Raw genomic sequence first — 21,739 nt, forward strand, 5'->3', positions numbered from 1 at the left:
AAACACATTGAAAACAGCAGAGTAACGATTTTCTTGGAATGTCTGTTCTCCGCCGCTGTTTTTGGGGGAAGTTTTGTTCGTGCTTTGCAGCTCCCAATACATAACCTTTACCACAATTAAATAAAACGATTTATTGTGGTGGCTCATACATGTGCCCTCTATTTACACAATACGCATGGTTTCTAAACTTTTCATATTAAATCACGTTTTGAATAACCTAAAAAAAAGCGTTCATTGGTTTGAAAATGGATCATGTTTGTCACTCTTGTTATTTCCGTGTTTCCCAAGAAAAAGTAACCATTCACAACAACACAAAAGGTATAGGCTGTCTGTATGTGAAGTGTCAGACGCAGGTTGCGGTGAGCTGTGCTCGGTCCCTAGTTGCTATCCAAACACAAATAAACAGAGAAGGACAGAGTTGATCAGTACGAGAAGGCGTGGCGGAGGGCGGGCTGAGCACGCCGAGTGCCCCGAGTCCTGAAAAGTGAAGGGACTTGTGCTCTTCAAGCCCACTACAGCCCAACTCCGAACCGAGCAGAAACAGAGCAGAGTACGGGTCTCCTGCGCCTGGCGTCGCTTGAACTCCTTATAGTGATCGTAACTTTTTTTTCCCCTCCGGAGGAGGACTTCTTTGCCTCACTGTGCGCAAAGTATAACGAAGTCGCAACAGATCTGGTTCTGCGACGGTATGGCGATGAGACTTACATGGACGAAGTTGGAAAGCTTTTGCTGACTTTAAAGTGGAGTTTTGTCGCCTCTCTTAAAGGCATTGTGGATTATTGAAACACAGCAGAACTAACTGCGGAGTGACCTTTGGCGTCTGTTTATTGGGGGTAAGATTATGTTTCCATGATAGTTGCTCTTTAATAGATTACATTACACTTGTGTTGAAACAGGTAGTGATAGTTCAATGACAATGAGATCCCGAGTAGCCTACTAATTGATAGTTCAAACGAGTGCATGTTGTCAGAATATACATATTTTACTGTGTAAAGCTAAGTGTCAAAAAACAGAGACTACAGTAATATATAGAATAGCCTATCTCAGGGATCATCAACTAGATTTAGCCGCGAGACGATTTGCTCTTGAGGGGATGGTCAACGGGCCGAAACATAATTACAAACAATTTGTGGACTGCAAATTGACCGCAAGAACCACAAACGGATATAATATAATAATAATATAATAATATAATATTTGACTAAAACATAATCATTTCAAACATTTCAAACCTTGCTTACGTTTATATAAGGCCACATATATATTTATATTCTGCGTGGGAATACTTTGGAACACATTTCCAAAATTAAAATCCCTCGGAGCTGATTTGCTGTTGTTTAAAAAAGAAGAAGTATTTTACACGTCAAAACAATGAAAAATAAAAATAAAAAAGTTAATAAATAAATAGATTGGTGGGCCAAATAAAATCCCAGGGTCGCCAGTTGGGCAACCCAGGCCTATACGACACTACATATATGGCTTGTCATTAAACTATTACGTAAAGGCTATAGGTTATTGTAAACTACACATATCCTTATCAACATGCATGCTGACCGGAAGTTTTGTTGCAGCTGCCCATTTCTGACAAATATCCACCTCACCATGACTTTTAAGACAAACTGTTTATGCCCTTTCATCTCATTGGCCAGTAAAGAGTTGTCCTGTGCTTGTGAACATAAAAGTAGCCTGAGAACAAGGACCAAACTCTGCCCTTTCTCTGTCCACGTGTGAACGTATAGCTAGCTATATAGGTTACACACAGTAGCCTGTTTTATGCAAGTCAATCATCTGTAAATTAATAACCTAGCATTTACTCACTGACTTTAACCCGTGTTAGAATCAATCATTCCATTGACTAAAGTTTAAACTAACCTGGGAAAACAGCTTATATTTGGGTAAAATTCGATTATTGTGAATGAGTCGTACTTTTCAGACGAATGCTCAGCGAGGGTTGTCAGTCCTCGCTGGTTTTTATGCGCAGTGGTATGCTGCTACAGTAACTTATAGAAACGTGAAACTCAAAGCACTATCAACACCTCAAAAACCACACTGCACCCAAAACGGTAGCTGTAAATGGGACGCTCTAAAATATATATTTATAAATATATTAAATTCATGGTCACACACAACAGTCTAAAGTTTTTGCATTTTTACGCAATAAGGTGAACATTTTAAATTGTTTTGAGAGGAACACTATTTATTTACACCTAAAAAAAAAAAACACACGGTCTAAACAAGTATCGTGCGTGGGGAGTGACACGGTGAGCTTGTTCGTGGGTTTGGAAAGCATTACATTACAACGTGGTGTCATTACACCACTTGGTGCATGTAACCCTCAGTCATTTAACAGTCCCATCATATTACCATACAGTTCTCATAACCTCACACCATATAGCACGTCTAGCCGAGGTACAATAGTATTTACAAAGGATGTGCCGCAAATAAAGTATTTCTCTGACGTTGCAAAATGGTGATTATAGGTTACAACAACATCCTATAATCGGTCTTGGGACGTAATTTACAACAAAAAGTTAAATCTAGTTTGTAGGCCCACGCTTTTGTGATCAGAGATAAACATCGCTCAAGGCCTTAAACATGACTCCAATAGCCTAGAAATGGATTTTACAATAACAAGAAAATGGGGCTAAAGTTGATTTTAGGAGATAAGCAAACCCCTTTTATATGTTGTTCTCTATTATAACACGCCTTAAAGGGAATAACGCGTCCGACAACGTGTGGCAAGATTACAAACTCCCACGTCTGTTGACGTAACAATACATTTAATTAGGCCCTGTGTGTTGTTACACACGGGATTGGCGAATGTAATGGCAGCATTAAAGCAATGAGTTGTTTTAATGTATTGTGGAACATTGCATTGGGAGTGACAGCATGCACAGTCGAGCGCATCGAAAACAAAACGTCTCCAACTTTTTTTTTTTTTTTTTTTTTTTTGTGGATGCATAACATATATTTATGTTATTAGAAGGAATAACCATGTGCTCTAGAATAAGAAAAAATGAACGAAATGTATTTTCACCAGCCAAACATTCAATGTGTAGTACCCACGTCTTTTTACACTTTGTGCGCGCGCACAAATAAATAAGATATAACTTGAACGTTCTCAACACGTCTCTTATAACAACATTCTTTATAACCGAATAGGAATCGGTTCGCCTTTAGACGGTGTGCAAATCGTAAATCTTGAAGCAAATTAGTCCCTGTCCTTGATTTCCACAATGGAAGTGAAGTATTAAAACACTGAATGTGAGATAATCCAATATCAGCCCTTATTACGGCCGTTCTCACGACGGTTGTAAATTAATTAAATGTCGACTAAGGTCAAATGGTTGGAAAAGCTCTAATGGAAAAGTATTTGCAGCATTGTGCAAAATGCACAGAAATAGTTAGTCATTAACTCTATGCTTGTTTTTATTGTTTACTTGCAGTATTTTCTAGATCTATATTGTGCCATATTGTGGGTTGATGATGAACTCATATTAATTTGTATTATTCATGTCTCCAACAGGACCTTCAACGTGGTAGAGTTGTGCCGAGGCCTTAACCGTGAAGCCTTTCGCCGCCGAGATGGGGAGCAAAGCCCTGCCCGCTCCGATCCCTCTCCACCCGTCTCTCCAGCTCACCAACTACTCCTTCCTGCATGCGGTCAACGCCTTCCCGGCCGCGGTCGACCAGCTCCAGGGACTGTACGGCCTTAGCGCGGTGCAGACCATGCACATGAACCACTGGACACTAGGCTATCCGCACATGCAGGGACTGAGGTCGACTATCACAGAGATGGCTGCCGCTCAGGGCTTAATGGATCCCCGGTTTACCTTCACGGGGCTACCGTTCGCCGCACACCTCTTCCACCCCAAACAGGGCATTACTCACTTTATCCCCGGGCTGCACAAGGACCGACCACCGCGCTTTGACTTTGCCAACCTGGCGATAGCTGCCACCCAGGAGGACCCGCCGAAGGCTGGGGATCTTTCAAAGTTGACAGCGGGGCTCGGAAGCGCGATATCTGAGTTCAACAAACTGTCGCCTGATAGAAAACCCACCCGGGGAAGGCTTCCGTCAAAAACGAAAAAGGAATTTATTTGCAAGTTCTGTGGCAGGCATTTCACCAAGTCATACAATCTTCTGATCCACGAGAGGACTCACACAGACGAGCGGCCTTATACCTGTGACATCTGCCACAAGGCCTTCCGAAGACAAGACCACCTGAGAGACCACAGGTAAAGAAGCAGTGCTCTGAATGTCTGGGATGATATCGCTGTTGTTTTCTTTGAAAGGAATAAAAAAACGCTTTGATAGTGGTGTGTACGGAATAGCGTCATGTCATGTTATGATCGCGTTTTATTCATATTCATTTGACTTTGTTCACAATTCCAACATTGTAACGCACTGAATACTTTTTTTTTCCATATGTAGGTATTTTTTTGTAATAACTATGTTGCGTGCACTGTGCAGAGTACGACTAGTCCATATTCCGAGAGGGCGCTAAAGCCCTTTTACGCACCAGAACACAGATCAAGTCGCACTACTGGCAGCAGGCACTTCTCAGCATGACTCAACCGCCTTGGAAAAGGCCACAAAGAAGAAATGCAGTTATATGAAAGGTGTTCCGTTTTAACCGCGTCTCCTTTTGTCTTCTCATTTCCAGATACATCCACTCCAAGGAAAAGCCCTTCAAATGTCAAGAATGTGGGAAAGGATTTTGTCAGTCTCGAACTTTAGCCGTTCATAAAACATTACATATGCAGGTGAGTCTTCCATCCAAACTTATATCATCTGCCATCGTAACACCAGATGTATTAACACAATTTGATACCAATCACCATGTATGTGAGTCAGCAAACTATATGAGGCACGAGCTCGCATATATGTGTACTCATGTTATTACACGCGTCATGTCTTACTGCAGACGCCACTGATCAAATTTGGCCAATTTTCTAAAAACCTAAAAAATATATACTTATTTGGATTGCCTGTATGGATAGTGATTGTGTCTCGATTATATTTGGCATGTATGGCAATAACTGAATGATTATGATAAGCAGTTTAAAGAAATATAGGCTAGACCTACAGCCGTTCATTTTGTTAAGGGCACAGCTTACTTTCAGCACAATGTCAATAACTGATTGAAGATTCATATTATAATACAATACATATATTTAGCTAAATAAACTAAAGGGAATAATCCTTTGCTTGCTTTAAATCTAAACAGGAATCTCCACACAAATGCCCCACATGCGGAAGAACCTTTAATCAGAGAAGTAACCTGAAAACTCACCTTCTCACCCATACAGACATCAAGCCCTACAGCTGTGACCGCTGCGGAAAGGTGTTTCGGCGCAACTGTGACTTGCGACGGCACAGTTTGACGCACACTCCTCATCAGGACTACTAGCCAATCTGAGAAGGCTGATGAACAGCCAATACAAACAAACAAACAAACAGACAAACAAACAAACAAAACGGACGTTATTAACAGAGGAGACAACAACATCGACGAACGTTTTCATTTTCTTCCATTGAAAGAATATAACAAACTGAACCGTGGACAAGCAATGTTACAACGGAGTGATGAGCAGTACAGCGCGTCAAGTGAAAGCCAAGGAGCCCAGACAGAGACAGACCGCTCTTCCTGCCTCTTCTACCTGTAGAGACAGACCGCTCTTCCTGTCTCTTCTACCTGTAGAGACAGACCGCTCTTCCTGCCTCTTCTACCTGTAGAGACAGACCGCTCTTCCTGCCTCTTCTACCTGTAGAGACAGACCACTCCTCCTGTCTCTTCTACCTGTAGAGACAGACCGCTCTTCCTGTCTCTTCTACCTGTAGAGACAGACCACTCCTCCTGTCTCTTCTACCTGTAGAGACAGACCACTCCTCCTGTCTCTTCTACCTGTAGAGACAGACCACTCCTCCTGTCTCTTCTACCTGTAGAGACAGACCGCTCTTCCTGTCTCTTCTACCTGTAGAGACAGACCGCTCCTCCTGCCTCTTCTACCTGTAGAGACAGACCGCTCCTCCTGCCTCTTCTACCTGTAGAGACAGACCACTCTTCCTGTCTCTTCTACCAGAGACAGACCACTCTTCCTGCCTCTTCTACCTGTAGAGACAGACCGCTCTTCCTGCCTCTTCTACCTGTAGAGACAGACCGCTCTTCCTGTCTCTTCTACCTGTAGAGACAGACCGCTCTTCCTGCCTCTTCTACCTGTAGAGACAGACCGCTCTTCCTGCCTCTTCTACCTGTAGAGACAGACCACTCCTCCTGTCTCTTCAACCTGTAGAGACAGACCGCTCTTCCTGCCTCTTCTACCTGTAGAGACAGACCGCTCTTCCTGCCTCTTCTACCTGTAGAGACAGACCGCTCTTCCTGTCTCTTCTACCTGTAGAGACAGACCACTCTTCCTGCCTCTTCTACCTGTAGAGACAGACCGCTCTTCCTGCCTCTTCTACCTGTAGAGACAGACCACTCTTCCTGCCTCTTCTACCTGTAGAGACAGACCACTCCTCCTGTCTCTTCTACCTGTAGAGACAGACCGCTCTTCCTGTCTCTTCTACCTGTAGAGACAGACCGCTCCTCCTGCCTCTTCTACCTGTAGAGACAGACCGCTCCTCCTGCCTCTTCTACCTGTAGAGACAGACCGCTCCTCCTGCCTCTTCTACCTGTAGAGACAGACCACTCCTCCTGCCTCTTCTACCTGTAAATATCAAGACTTTTGGAGCCCATGTAAAACATGTATTTTTGTGTTGTTGTTGTTGTTGTTGTTGTTGTCCTTGAATTAAAACGTTGTTTTAAAAAAAAAAAAAACCCTAATGTTTAAAGTATGTTAAATTGTATTTTAGAAATAAAGCAAGTTAAATATTCCCATTGGTAAAAAAAAAAAGAAGTATTTTGTTGAAGTTTGTTCTTTGCTGCGTGAAAAGGGAAACGTATTAGTCACGAAGTGGTGGAATGAAAAGGGAGGTACGATCCACCCCCTTTATCGTCTTTAACACAAAAACATACTTCATTGTGTACAAAAGGCTGACAACTTGTTATTTTTAACACGCTTTCTGATTGGAAATAAAGGAGGGATGATGTAGCTTTATAGTAGAATAAAAAACACGAGCTGGTGCACAACCCAGAAAAAAATATATTTTGTTGTGGCGCTGACTAACGGGCGAATAAACGATAAGCTATAAAACAAATAAAGATCCTAGTAATGTATTGTAGTAACTCACACGCTCCATCTATAAACTCCTAGTAATGTATTGTAGTAACTCACACGCTCCATATATAAACTCCTAGTAATGTATTGTAGTAACTCACACGCTCCATCTATAAACTCCTAGTAATGTATTGTAGTAACTCACACGCTCCATCTATAAACTCCTAGTAATGTATTGTAGTAACTCACACGCTCCATCTATAAACTCCTAGTAATGTATTGTAGTAACTCACACGCTCCATCTATAAACTCCTAGTAATGTATTGTAGTAACTCACACGCTCCATCTATAAACTCCTAGTAATGTATTGTAGTAACTCACACGCTCCATATATAAACTCCTAGTAATGTATTGTAGTAACTCACACGCTCCATCTATAAACTCCTAGTAATGTATTGTAGTAACTCACACGCTCCATCTATAAACTCCTAGTAATGTATTGTAGTAACTCACACGCTCCATCTATAAACTCCTAGTAATGTATTGTAGTAACTCACACGCTCCATCTATAAACTCCTAGTAATGTATTGTAGTAACTCACACGCTCCATCTATAAACTCCTAGTAATGTATTGTAGTAACTCACACGCTCCATCTATAAACTCCTAGTAATGTATTGTAGTAACTTATAGTGCAGAAAATAACATTGCATAAATACAACTATCTTATTTGAGAATGACTCTGAGTATTACTACAGTAGTATTATTATTGGTGTTACTATCATGGTGTTAGTATTATTACAGTAGTATTACTACAGTAATATTAGTACAGTAGTATTATTACAGTAGTATTATCACAGTAGTATTATTACAGTAGTATTATTACAGGAGTATTATTACAGTAGTATTACTACAGTGGCATTATTATTGGTGTTACTATCATGGTGTTAGTATTATTACAGTAGGATTACTACAGTGGTATTATCACAGTAGTATTATTACAGTAGTATTACTACAGTGGTATTATCACAGTAGTATTACTACAGTAGTATTATTACAGTAGTATTACCACAGTAGTAGTATTACAGTAGTATAATTACAGGAGTATTATTACAGTAGTATTACTACAGTGGCATTATTATTGGTGTTACTATCATGGTGTTAGTATTATTACAGTAGTATTACTACAGTGATATTATCACAGTAGTATTACTACAGTAGTATTACTACAGTGGTATTATCACAGTAGTATTATTACAGTAGTATTATTACAGTAATATTACTACAGTAGTATTATTACAGTAGTATTATTACAGTAGCATTATTACAGTAGTATTACTACAGTGGTATTATTCCAATAGTATTATTACAGTAGTATTATTACAGTATTATTATTACAGTAGTAGTATTACAGTAGTATTACTACAGTAGTAGTATTACAGTAGTATTATTACAGTGGTATTATTCCAATAGTATTATTACAGTAGTATTACCACAGTATTATTACAGTAGTTTTATTACAGTAGTATCACTACAGTAGTATTTTTACAGTAGTATTACTACAGTAGTGGTATTATTGTTGGTGTTACTATCATGGCATTAGTATTACTATAGTACTATTATTACAGTAGTATTATTACAGTAGTAGTATTACAGTGGTATTACTACAGTAGCATTACCACAGTAGTAGTATTACAGTAGTAGTATTACAATGGTATTACTATAGTAGTATTATTACAGTAGTAGTATTACAGTAGTATTACTACAGTAGTAGTATTACAGTAGTAGTATTACAGTGGTATTATTACAGTAGTAGTACTACAGTAGTATTATTACAGTAGTAGTATTACAGTAGTATTACCACAGGAGTAGTATTATTGTTGGTGTTACTGTCATGGTGTGATTAGTAATAGAGTATATTCTAATTATAATATGATCCTATCTATATGACAGCTGACAGAGGCTCATTAGCCGTTCCATTAGCAGCATTAGCAGCAGGGCAACACGTTATATCTGATATCTTTATCTCCACCATGGCCTCTGATCGCTACTGATCGTTATTATACATGTAAGAAGCTGCAAAGTGGGCCCACAGTGGCACGAGGACACGCACAATTACACAGAAGGTTAATTTTTAAAAATTGTTTTTATTTATTTAACCTTTATTTAACTAGGCAAGTCCGTTAAGAACACATTTTTATTTACAATGACGGTTCCCAACACATTTTTCATGCAAAATGAAATACATTTGTTTGGAAAACATGTATTATTAGAATTATTGTTATTATTATTATTGTTATTATTATTATTATTATAGATCAAGTATTACAATTATTATTATTAGGATATTGCTATTACACTACTATATGATTGTTACGTTTTACTAGTCGCCTATCGCCTACTGGTATTCAGTTATAGTATGTCGGCCTGATATAATCTTGATTTTCTTAATCGTCTATTTTCATATTGTTCCAGATCAAGACAATGGTTGAATGTCTTTCCACCAATCAGTAAAGAGACAACATATTTGATCAAGTGTAGACGCAAATAATAATTAACATGAACATCGCTGCTATTGCTAAGGCGTGTCAACTCTTGGAAACGAAATGCGTAAAGCCTCCAAAGATTTTGTAATTTTCTAGAAAAATATATTTTTTGTTTCCACGTCCAAGTGCTCCGGTAAAAACAAGCGTGAGTAAATATATTGTTGTCTCTCTCTGTCTCTCTGTCTCTCTCTCTGACTCGCTCTCTCTCTCTGTCTCTCATTGTTAAAATATGTTTCAGAACAACGTGATCGTTGAATAATAAGAGATAGGGCCTGACTTTTGACCCGGAAGTACTGTTGTATCTCGGTCAAAATGATAGGCCTAACTCCTATTTTCAAATCAAAAGTTTATTGGTCGCGTAGGCCTGCACAGATTTGCAGATGTTATCACAGGTGCAGCGAAATGCATAAACCTAAAAAGCAACCGCTTTCTATTGGTGCACTGAATTGAGCCCCATTCTACAGCGGTGCAACAGCTGACAGAAGTAGTCGTATTTTAGAGCAATATAAAAACAATAACGCAACAGCGACAACAATGGAACCCATCGTGACAATAATCAGATGCATACTACGGATGGAAGACAACTGGTCCTGTAATCATGGCCTACCTTTACAATTGGGCCCCACGGGCCTAGTAATAATCGTGTGTATATTAAATCAGGCATTTCATTGATAGGAAATGCTAACAATAATCGACATTTCAATGATGTAAATTAGAATTATGTGATACTATTTTTCTATTTGATCTAGTGTCCTTTTTTAAAATGATTATAGTCTGTAACCCTTTTGTTTATACGTTTGATAACCGGGAAAACAGGACACGTCATTGTCAACTTAATTTAGAATTAATGGAACAAATGACCTATAGTGCTTTACTCTTAATAATACTAATAATACCATTACAATATAACAATATTCTTACATTTATTTGTATTTTTTTTTAAACAATATTTTAGTAATATATGTAATAACAAAACACACATTTCGGATTTTAAAAATTAGGCCTATAAGAATACACTTGAATAATTAAAAACACAACAATTAACTATATATTTTTCAAAATAAATATTTAACACAACTAACAAAAATTGGTAAGTCGTAACCATGACGTCTGTAACACATCGTAATGTCACCATCCGCGTCTGTTCTTTCAAAAAGAAGTTCGATATTCAAAACACACACACACTGAAAGCTCACGTCATAATCAAAAGCTATATTATGACGACTGCTTGGCAACAAGTGTGCTAAAACTAACCCGAGTAACAAACCCCTAAACGCTGTATAAGTGAGTTTGACGTTTAATCTGTCTCCACATGTAAAACCCTTCTATGTAACTCCGCTCCGAAGCTTTCCCATTTCGAACAGGGAAAATAACCTTCTTGGGAAGGTTAAGCTGTAGCCAGAAACGCCATGGGGAGCCCGAAGATTTAGGGTGAAAACTCGAGGAAAGTCGATCTTAAAAGGAACAAATATAGAGCTGTCCGATGTCCTGCCCGTTGACAGGAGCGTTCACAAACGGGACAGTATTTTCACATATTCTCAGACCTCTTTACCAGTCCATTTGCTATTCATTTCTATTGGTATTATAGCCCTTCGTGTTTTGGAGAAATGTGATTGTTTTTAGTCAAACACTTCAATCCAGTGGGCATATCCTGACTTTATTTGCAGTGACAAAGGGTTTCTAATATTGTGATTGGACATCAAAGGAGCAGCTACATTGACTATTGGCTGGAACAAATCCTCTCAAAGGAGCAGCTACATTGACTATTGGCTGAAACCAAATCCTCTCTTTAAATAATTTCAGTGCGAGGACACATGTTAGCACTAAACCCACGCCAAGTCAGTGTACACGTCATCGGGGCTAAGAATGGGAACTCACATGTCTAACTGAAGAGTCAAAAGTTACAGTATATTAGGGCCAGGTTTAGGGCCAGGGTTAGGGTTAGGGTTGGGGCCAGGGTTAGGGCCAGGGTTAGGGCCAGTGTTAGGGTTAGGGCCAGGGTTAGGATCAGGGTTGGGGCCAGGGTTAGGACCAGGGTTAGGGTTTAGGACCAGGGTTAGGGCCAGGGTTAGGGCCAGGGTTGGGCCAGGGTTAGGGCCAGGGTTGGGGCCAGGGTTAGGACCAGGCCAGGGTTGGGGCCAGGGTTAGGGCCAGGGTTAGGATCAGGGTTGGGGCCAGGGTTGGGGCCAGGGTTAGGGCCAGGGTTGGGGCCAGGGTTAGGGCCAGGGTTAGGGCCAGGGTTAGGGCCAGGGTTAGGGCCAGGGTTAGGGCCAGGGTTGGGGCCAGGGTTAGGGCCAGGGTTGGGGCCAGGGTTAGGGCCAGGGTTAGGGTTAGGACCAGGGTTAGGGCCAGGGTTAGGGCCAGGGTTAGGGCCAGGTTTAGGCCAGGGTTGGGGCCAGGGTTGGGGCCAGGGTTAGGGCCAGGGTTAGGGCCAGGTTTAGGCCAGGGTTGGGGCCAGGGTTAGGGCCAGGGTTAGGGCCAGGGTTAGGGCTGTGTCCTCACTAGCCTTATCTCACTGAGAGAGGATAACAGCTAAGTGCTCAATAGCCTCACTTACCCCTGACTCTATATATCAACAGGACCTGGCGTTGGACAACCCTAGCTGACACCAGGCCTGTTTATTATGCACCAGACTTTTATTATGGTAATATAACAATAGATACCAGAGACCTTTATTCTGGAATAAATAACAAACTAGACAGGACTATGTTAGTTATACATTTGGTTACATAAAAGGAACGCATATATTTGTTTCATTAAAGAGGCAATCAGCATTAGAAACCATACCAAAGCAGCCTCCCCACCCCTGGTTCAGGTAACCAGCTGAGGGAGGAGCAAGGAGAAATGGAACCACTCTCAAATTCATAGACAGAACTGTGGATACAAGGATCGACCATCCATGATATCAACATATGATAGTTTTAACCAGTGGCTATAATAGTTTGTTTACATTTTCTGTGTTTACAATTTTATTTTTTAAAAACATTTGATTTAACTTTTCTTTAATTAAAAACATTTGATTTAACTTTTCTTTAATTAAAAACATTTGATTTAACTTTTCTTTAATTAAAAACATTTGATTTAACTTTTCTTTAATTAAAAACATTTGATTTAACTTTTCTTTAATTAAAAACATTTGATTTAACTTTTCTTTAATTAAAAACATTTGATTTAACTTTTCTTTCATTAAAAACATTTGATTTAACTTTTCTTTAATTAAAAACATTTGATTTAACTTTTCTTTAATTAAAAACATTTGATTTAACTTTTCTTTAATTAAAAACATTTGATTTAACTTTTCTTTAATTAAAAACATTTGATTTAACTTTTCTTTAATTAAATAAGTAAACATTGGATGAAAATATGTCAAACCTTATCCACGTTGTTATATATCACAGCCTGAATTTGAAATGGATCAAATGTATATCTTTTTTTGTCACTACCCACAATACCCCAGAATGACAAAGTGGAATTATGCTTTTTGAAATTCTTGAAAAGTAATTTTTAAAAAAAGAAGGAAAAGCTGAAATGTCTTGAGTCAATAACTATTAAACCACTTTGTTATGACAAGTCTTCATAAGTTCAGGAGTAAAAAAATGTGTTTTAACAGGTCATATAATAAGTTGCACGGACTCACTCTGTGTGCAATAATAGTGTTCAACATGATTTTATGAATGACTGCTTCATCACTGTACCCACCACACACATATAATTATCTGTAAGGTCCCTTAGTAGAGCAATGAATTTCCAAAACACAGATTCAACCACAGAGACCAGGGAGGTTTTCCAATGCCTCGGAAAGAAGGCAACCCGTTGGTAGATGGGTAAAAAAACAAGCAGACATTGAATATCCCTTTGAGCATGGTGAAGTTATTAATTACACTTTGGATGGTGTATCAATATACCCAGTCACTACCAAGATACAGGTGTCCTTCCTAACTCAGTTGCCGGAGAGGAAAGAAACCACTCAAGGATTTCACCATGAGGCCAATGGTGACTTTAAAAACAGTTACAGAGTTTTATAGCTGTGATAGGAGAAAACTGAGGATGGATCAACAACATTGTAGTTACTCCACAATATGAACCTAATTTACAGAGGGAAAAGAAGGAAGCCTGTTCAGAATAAAAAATATTCCAAAACATGCATCCTGTTTGCAGCAAGGCACTAAAGTAACACTGCAGAAAATGTGGCAAAGCATTATACTTTTTGTTCTGAAAACAAAGTGTTATGTTTGGGGCAAATCCAATACAACACATTACTGAGTACCACTCTCTGTATTTTATAGCATAGTGGTGGCTGCATATATATAGAAAATATTTGTATTTAACATTTATTTAACTAGGCAAAGTTAAGAACAAATTCTTATTTTACAATGACGCACTATCCCGGACAATGCTGGGCCAATTGTTCACCACCCTAAGGGACTCCCAATCACAGCCACATGTGATTCAGCCTGGATTCAAAATAAAACAAATCAGACAATGAATGTCCCTTTGAGCATGGTGAAGTTCTTAATTCCACTTTGGATGGTGTATCAATACACCCAGTCACTACCAAGAATGACAGGTATCATCTCTTGCACTACTGAGATGCAGTGGCTTAGATGGCTGTGCCACTCGGGAGCCTGAGTGTTTTGGGTGTGCTTGTAATCGTTAATGACTGGGGAGGTTGTCAGGATAAAAAAAATATATATATTGGATTTAAGCGCAGGCAAAATCCTAGATGAAAACCTGGTTCAGTCTGATTTTCACCAGACAATGGTGAGATGAATTAACTTTCAACAGGACAATGGTGAGATAAATTCACTTTCAACATACAATGGTGAGATGAATTCACCTTTCAACAGACAATGGTGAGATGAATTCACCTTTCAACAGACAACGGTGAGATGAATTCACCTTTCAACAGACAATGGTGAGATGAATTCACCTTTCAACAGACAACGGTGAGATGAATTCACCTTTCAACAGACAATGGTGAGATGAATTCACCTTTCAACAGGACAATGGTGAGATGAATTCACCTTTCACCAGACAATGGTGAGATGAATTCACCTTTCACCAGACAAGAACCTAAAACACCAGGATTCTACACTGGAGGTGATTACCAAGACGACAGTGAACGTTCCTGATTGGACGAGTTACAGTTTTTATAAAAATCTGCTTGAAAATCTAAGGCCAGACTTGTAAACAGTTGCCTAGCAACAATCAATACCTATTTAACAGATAATAATAATGGGTTGTTCAAAGCTCTTCGAGATTTACCCAGAAAGACTAACAGCTGTAATCAATCTTAGAGACTTACCCAGAAAGACTAACAGCTGTAATCAATCTTAGAGACTTACCCAGAAAGACTAACAGCTGTAATCAATCTTAGAGACTTACCCAGAAAGACTCACAGCTGTAATCAATCTTAGAGACTTACCCAGAAAGACTAACAGCTGTAATCAATCTTAGAGACTTACCCAGAAAGACTAACAGCTGTAATCAATCAACTTACCCAGAAAGACTCACAGCTGTAATCAATCTTAGAGACTTACCCAGAAAGACTAACAGCTGTAATCAATCTTAGAGATTTACCCAGAAAGACTAACAGCTGTAATCAATCTTAGAGACTTACCCAGAAAGACTAACAGCTGTAATCAATCTTAGAGATTTACCCAGAAAGACTAACAGCTGTAATCAATCTTAGAGACTTACCCAGAAAGACTAACAGCTGTAATCAATCTTAGAGACTTACCCAGAAAGACTAACAGCTGTAATCAATCTTAGAGACTTACCCAGAAAGACTAACACCTGTAATCACTGCCAAAGGTGATTCTAACATGTATTGACTCAGGGTGTGTGAATTCTTATGTACATTAGATATTTCTGTATTTAATTTTCAATACATTTGCAAACATTTCTAAAAATATTTTTTTCTCCACTTTGTCATGATGGGGTATTGTGTGTAGATGGGTGAGAATAGAAATATATTTCATCCATTTTGAATTCAGGGCTGTAACACAACAAAATGTGGAATAAGTCCAGGGGTATGAATACTCTCTGAAGGCACTGTATATTTTGGGTTCTGATGGGGTGTGACAGTGGAACTAAGCTCATTCGGCGTTTAGAAGTTATATTCTTCAACAATCAATGGGTACATACCATTAATTTTTAAGTCCAAAAATGGATGTAGAAACTGCTGATTGTCCCTTTTTAATTTATTCGGCTATGTATTTGTCATTACATTTCATGATTAAAAGGACATGAGAGGAATAAGTTGTGATTTGTAAAACTACACCTGGAAATAAGGGAGAATTTTTAAAATATGAAATGGAATAAACATCAGAATTCAACAACATGCTCAAGCAGTAATCAAGTGGTTTAAATCAGATTATTTTCTTACATCTGGAATCTCCAGAGAAAATGAACATAACAGTAAATACAATAATAAATGCATTGACCTATGTGATCTACTATTTTTCATTCTATTGTATTGAAATCAGACATTTCAGAATTTGCTGGGAGAAGTAATCAAAATGTCGACAATGACTAGCAGTTGACACGTGCAGACTAGAATCTAAAGACTAAGCTTTCGTTTAAAGATTTCAGCATGATGAACGACACATTTAGCTTTCATTGTTTATTCCTATTTCAAGTACTGGTGCAACATTTGAGACATTTTTATTATAGCCATACATTTTCTACTATTAATCTATTTTAATTTTAATTCCTGTATCATGCTAGAATTATAATCAAACCATTCATGAGCTAAATTTAAGAAGTTGACTAGCTACTTGTATGCAGATCATGTAGCCTCAAACCGCAATCGTTTTGTGTTTCAATTGCGCTTGATAAATTTACACCATTTTGCTCTGAACACAATTCACTATATTTTATGAATGAGACGCTGCAAGGAAAGGGAACCGCGTAAATGTATTGGTTTGGTCCCATCACCGGGGGAGGGGGCGTGGTGTTTGATACCTAACCAGGAAATGACGACACAGTTAACACGCGGAAGTTCTGTGTTTAGTTGACGATGACGTTTCCCTGAGACAAAAAAATGTGCCTTGCTTCAGCTAACGGGATGAATTAACTAGTGTGCTACCGAAGAGATTCATTGAAAACTGCAGCCAAACACGTAAGGGAAATAATTGAGTGTAAGTAGAGACAGCAGACGTATATGCTTCGTTTATTTGGCTACTGAAATGGCTAGATATCTAGCTAGGCTAAGGTTAGCAAGCAGGTTAGGACTGGAGCTATCCAACTCATCTGTCATTTGGCTAGCCAACACTTTAGCAGAATGCAACACGGACACCCGTTTATAATAGTCCAATAACTAATCAGCTAGCGAACTAACTCTAACCAGCCCTATTAACTAATGGTACGTGCCAGGCCCACAAGTTTGTTGAAACTTGCATGCTAATTGTGCTAGCTAGCTGGGTTGCATTGAATGGACCCCAATCAACAATATGATGATGTCCTTTTTAAAGGCGCTTCATGGTCAATCCGATGTCTGCATTGGTCGTGCGGTATTTACGGTGATACGGCCTCTGCACCAAGTCATGGCGTTAATAGTTGTTTGCGCTTCGTAGAGCAGCTGTGGAAGGAAGATGTGAAGGAAGCGAGTTTGTGTTTATACAGGGACTTCCCGCCCTCACCTACAGTCAACCAATCATGTCAATGCGGAACTATACGGAGCCCTCCTCGTTGTTACGAGGTGCCTGGCGAGGTGGTGGCCTCTTCATGCCTCCAGAGGCTCAGCAACATGCGTCTCATCATCCATATTGCGCCTCCGACCACATTCCAGATTAAACATAAATTGGATTTAATCCAGATCAAAGCGCCAGTACACATCAGATTCACCCATAGAGATAGATAGATAGACCAATCAACCTGCACATGTACTCTACTGTATCCTATTGTTATTGTTGAATGTATGGCTATTTTGACACTTGGTTATTGTTATTACTGTTAATACCTTTGGCAATTTTGATTCTCATTTTGATTTTTATATTGTAAATATCCAAAATAAGCTTTGGCAATATGTACATGGTTACATCATGCCAATTAAGCTAATTAAATTTAATTGATAGAGGAATCATCTATTTAAAAAAAATATATCTGTGCCCTCTGTAGCGTCAGTGACGGCATAGGTAGCGCTATTGAGGCTTTACAACTCATAGGAATCCCCACCCAGTTGACTACTTTAAAATGGCGGAAGTATGGTGGAAGCCCTTCATGGTGATGCCTATGCTTAAATGGCCACTAGAGGACTCTATCATTCTCTATGGCTACACTATCTAGTTAGCTGTTAGGCTGTAGTGAGCTGTCACAGTTCACGTCAAATTGTATTTGTCTCATGCTTCGGTGTACAGGTGTAAAACTAACCATGAAATAGTTACGGGTCCCTTTTCCAACAATGCAGAGTTAAAGATGACAAATAAAAAATAGTGACACGAGGAATAAATACTCAGTGAATAACGAATAACAACGTTGATAAACTCTGTAGTCTCACTACGTAAGCAATGCAATCTAGCAAATGATCCACACTCATGTCACATAGATTTGGATACATGAAAAGGCAAAACCACATGATGTTGTGTGAGGTGGTTCGCTGTAACTTTAATGTTGTCAAATAAAGGAAGATCTATAACACACATTACCATGTGACTGGTTCTACCAGTTCTCTACAGTCCTGCATCTCTAGCTAGGGCAGTTAGTTTGACTGGGCTTTTTGAAGGGCTGTAGGCATTTTTGAAGGATAGCCCTGTTAGGCATGGCTAGCTAAGGATAGCCCTCAGTTACCAGATATGTTATTTGGCTAGCTAAGGATAGCCCTCAGTTCAGATATGTTATTTGGTTAGCCCTCCAGATAGTTCTCGGTTACCAGTTATTTGGCTAGCTAAGGATAGCCCTCGGTTACCAGATATGTTATTTGGCTAGCTAAGGATAGCCCTCGGTTACCAGATATGTTATTTGGCTAGCTCAACTTGCTTTATTGAACCTCTTTATTTTTAAAAACTATGTGTTGTGACTTGGAATGACTCCTCTCCTTTCTTCCCTATTGTGTTTGTGGTCCAGGACAGAGGCAGGATGTTGGAGTCCTATGTCACGCCCCTGTTGATGACCTACGTGAACAAATACATCAAGAACCTGAAGCCCTCTGACCTGCAGCTGTCGCTATGGGGAGGAGACGTAGTACTGAGCAAGCTGGAGCTGAAGCTGGATGTCCTGGAGCAGGTATGGATTCATCCTGGAATTAAACTGGAATAAAACGTATTAACACTGTAATAACACGGTAATAACCCGGTATTAACACTGTAATAACACGGTAATAACCCAGTATTAACACTGTAATAACACGGTAATAACCTGGTATTAACACTGTAATAACACGGTAATAACCTGGTATTAACCTGGTATTAACACTGTAATAACACGGTAATAACCTGGTATTAACCTGGTATTAACACTGTAATAACACGGTAATAACCTGGTATTAACACTGTAATACCCCATGTAATATCACGGTAATAACCCAGTAATAACACGGTAATAACCTGATATTAACACCAATACCCCAGTAATAACCTGATATTAACACCAATACACCGGTAATAACCTGGTATTAACACCAATTATTAACCTGGTATTAACACTGTAATAACACAGTAATAACCTGGTATTAACACTTTAATACCACGGTAATAACCCAGTAATAACACTGTAATAACCTGGTATTAACACTGTAATAACTCTGTAATAACACTGTAATAACACGGTATTAACACTGTATTAACACTGTAATACCCCTGTAATAACACGGCAATAACTGGTATTAACACTGTAATAACCCAGTAATAACACTGTAATACCCCGTAATAACACGGTAATAACCTGTTATTAACACTGTAATACCTCTGTAATAACACAGTAATAACCTGGTATTAACACGGTAATAACCTGGTATTGACCTGGTATTAACACTAATAACTGATATTAACACTAATACCCCTGTAATAACCCGGTAATAACCCAGTAATAACACTAATACCTCTGTAATAACACGGTAATAACCCAGTAATACCCCTGTAATAACACGGTATTAACCTGGCATTAACACGGTAATAACCTGGTATTAACCTGGTATTAACACTGTAATAACACTGTAATAACACTGTAATAACACTGTAATAACACTGTAATAACACGGTAATAACCTGGTATTGACACTGTAATAACCATGTAATAACACGGTAATAACCCAGTAATAATGCTGTACTACCCCTGTAATAACACAGTAATAATCTGGTATTAACACTGTAATAACACTGTAATAACACAGTATTAACCTGGCATTAACACGGTAATAACCTGGTATTAACCTGGTATTAACACTGTAATAACACTGTAATAACACTGTAATAACACTGTAATAACACTGTAATAACACGGTAATAACCTGGTATTGACACTGTAATAACCATGTAATAACACGGTAATAACCCTGTACGGTAATAACACGGTAATAACCTGGTATTAACACTGTAATAACCTGGTATTAACACTGTAATAACACTGTAATAACCTGGTATTAACACTGTAATAACACTGTAATAACACTTCAATGTCCAGGAATAACTCTTAGTAATGCTATTGACTTTATCTGCTCATTTGCTGAGGTAACTTTATGAATGGAGGTCAGGTCAGTCTCAATCTGAGTCTGCTCTTTTCCTGAGGTAACTATGAATGGAGGTCAGTCTCAATCTGAGTCTGCTCTTTTGCTGAGGTAACTATGAATGGAGGTCAGGGCAGTCTCAATCTGAGTCTGCTCTTTTCCTGAGGTAACTATGAATGGAGGTCAGTCTCAATCTGAGTCTGCTCTTTTCCTGAGGTAACTATGAATGGAGGGCAGTCTCAATCTGAGTCTGCTCTTTTGCTGAGGTAACTATGAATGGAGGTCAGTCTCAATCTGAGTCTGCTCTTTTGCTGAGGTAACTATGAATGGAGGTCAGGGCAGTCTCAATCTGAGTCTGCTCTTTTCCTGAGGTAACTATGAATGGAGGTCAGTCTCAATCTGAGTCTGCTCTTTTCCTGAGGTAACTATGAATGGAGGTCAGTCTCAATCTGAGTCTGCTCTTTTCCTGAGGTAACTATGAATGGAGGTCAGGTCAGTCTCAATCTGAGTCTGCTCTTTTCCTGAGGTAACTATGAATGGAGGTCAGGGCAGTCTCAATCTGAGTTTGCTCATTTCCCACAAGAGGTCACTTGTTCCATTGTCCGGTGGCTAGACGTGTGTCACCCTGCCACCTGTCTGTTCCTGCTCAATAGTGACACCCAGGGACAGGGACTGGGATGCCACCAGTGCTGATGTCAAACAGTCTGTGTCCAGTGATTGACGCGGCTGGAACTCAATGTGGATTTTAGTGATCACTTTAGGTAGCCTAGTGGTTAGAGAGGGGGGGGCAGGTAGCCTAGTGGTTAGAGAGGGGGGGGCAGGTAACCTAGTGGTTAGAGAAGGGGGCAGGTAGCCTAGTGGTTAGAGAGGGGGGCAGGTAACCTAGTGGTTAGAGAGGGGAGGCAGGTAACCTAGTGGTTAGAGAAGGGGGGTAGGTAGCCTAGTGGTTAGGTGGGGGCAGGTAACCTAGTGGTCAGAGGATGTGGATTTTAGTGATCACTTCAGGTAGCCTAGTGGTTAGAGGCCTAGTGGTTAGGGGGGCAGGTAACCTAGTGGTCAGAGGATGTGGATTTTAGTGATCACTTTAGGTAGCCTAGTGGTTAGAGAGGGGGGCAGGTAACCTAGTGGTTAGAGAGGGGGGCAGGTAACCTAGTGGTTAGAGAAGGGGGCAGGTAGCCTAGTGGTTAGAGAGGGGGGCAGGTAACCTAGTGGTTAGAGAAGGGGGGCAGGTAGCCTAGTGGTTAGAGAGGGGAGGCAGGTAACCTAGTGGTTAGAGAGGGGAGGCAGGTAACCTAGTGGTTAGAGAGGGAAGGCAGGTAACCTAGTGGTTAGAGAGGGGAGGCAGGTAACCTAGTGGTTAGAGAGGGGAGGC

The 21,739-nt window shown here is 39.6% G+C and overlaps 2 protein-coding genes across 3 annotated transcripts; both read left to right on the forward strand.

Annotated features, from left to right (window-relative positions):
- The first annotated feature begins 465 nt into the window (after positions 1-465).
- LOC112235366 (protein odd-skipped-related 2) lies at positions 466-5,543 on the forward strand. Of its 2 annotated transcripts, none has more exons than XM_024403808.2 (4): positions 466-833; positions 3,527-4,238; positions 4,667-4,766; positions 5,231-5,543. In XM_024403808.2, exons 2-4 carry the CDS (start codon positions 3,586-3,588, stop codon positions 5,411-5,413), a joined length of 936 nt encoding a protein of 311 aa, XP_024259576.1. In that variant the 5' UTR covers positions 466-833; positions 3,527-3,585; the 3' UTR covers positions 5,414-5,543. The 2 variants fall into 2 exon arrangements, with proteins under 2 accessions (XP_024259576.1, XP_024259577.1); XM_024403809.2 differs by having other exon boundaries at positions 473-833; positions 5,313-5,543.
- Positions 5,544-16,671: 11,128 nt separating this feature from the next.
- On the forward strand, positions 16,672-18,929 carry LOC112235379 (vacuolar protein sorting-associated protein 13B; the record flags this gene model as incomplete). Its single annotated transcript, XM_042313960.1, is given in 2 exon segments — positions 16,672-16,846; positions 18,771-18,929. A coding segment is annotated over 1 exon segment (147 nt), but the record flags the coding sequence as incomplete, so codon positions are not given.
- Between the last annotated feature and the right edge of the window lie 2,810 nt (positions 18,930-21,739).

This window comes from Oncorhynchus tshawytscha, unplaced genomic scaffold, assembly GCF_018296145.1.
Source record: "Oncorhynchus tshawytscha isolate Ot180627B unplaced genomic scaffold, Otsh_v2.0 Un_contig_5873_pilon_pilon, whole genome shotgun sequence".
Classification (NCBI taxonomy): domain Eukaryota; kingdom Metazoa; phylum Chordata; class Actinopteri; order Salmoniformes; family Salmonidae; genus Oncorhynchus; species Oncorhynchus tshawytscha.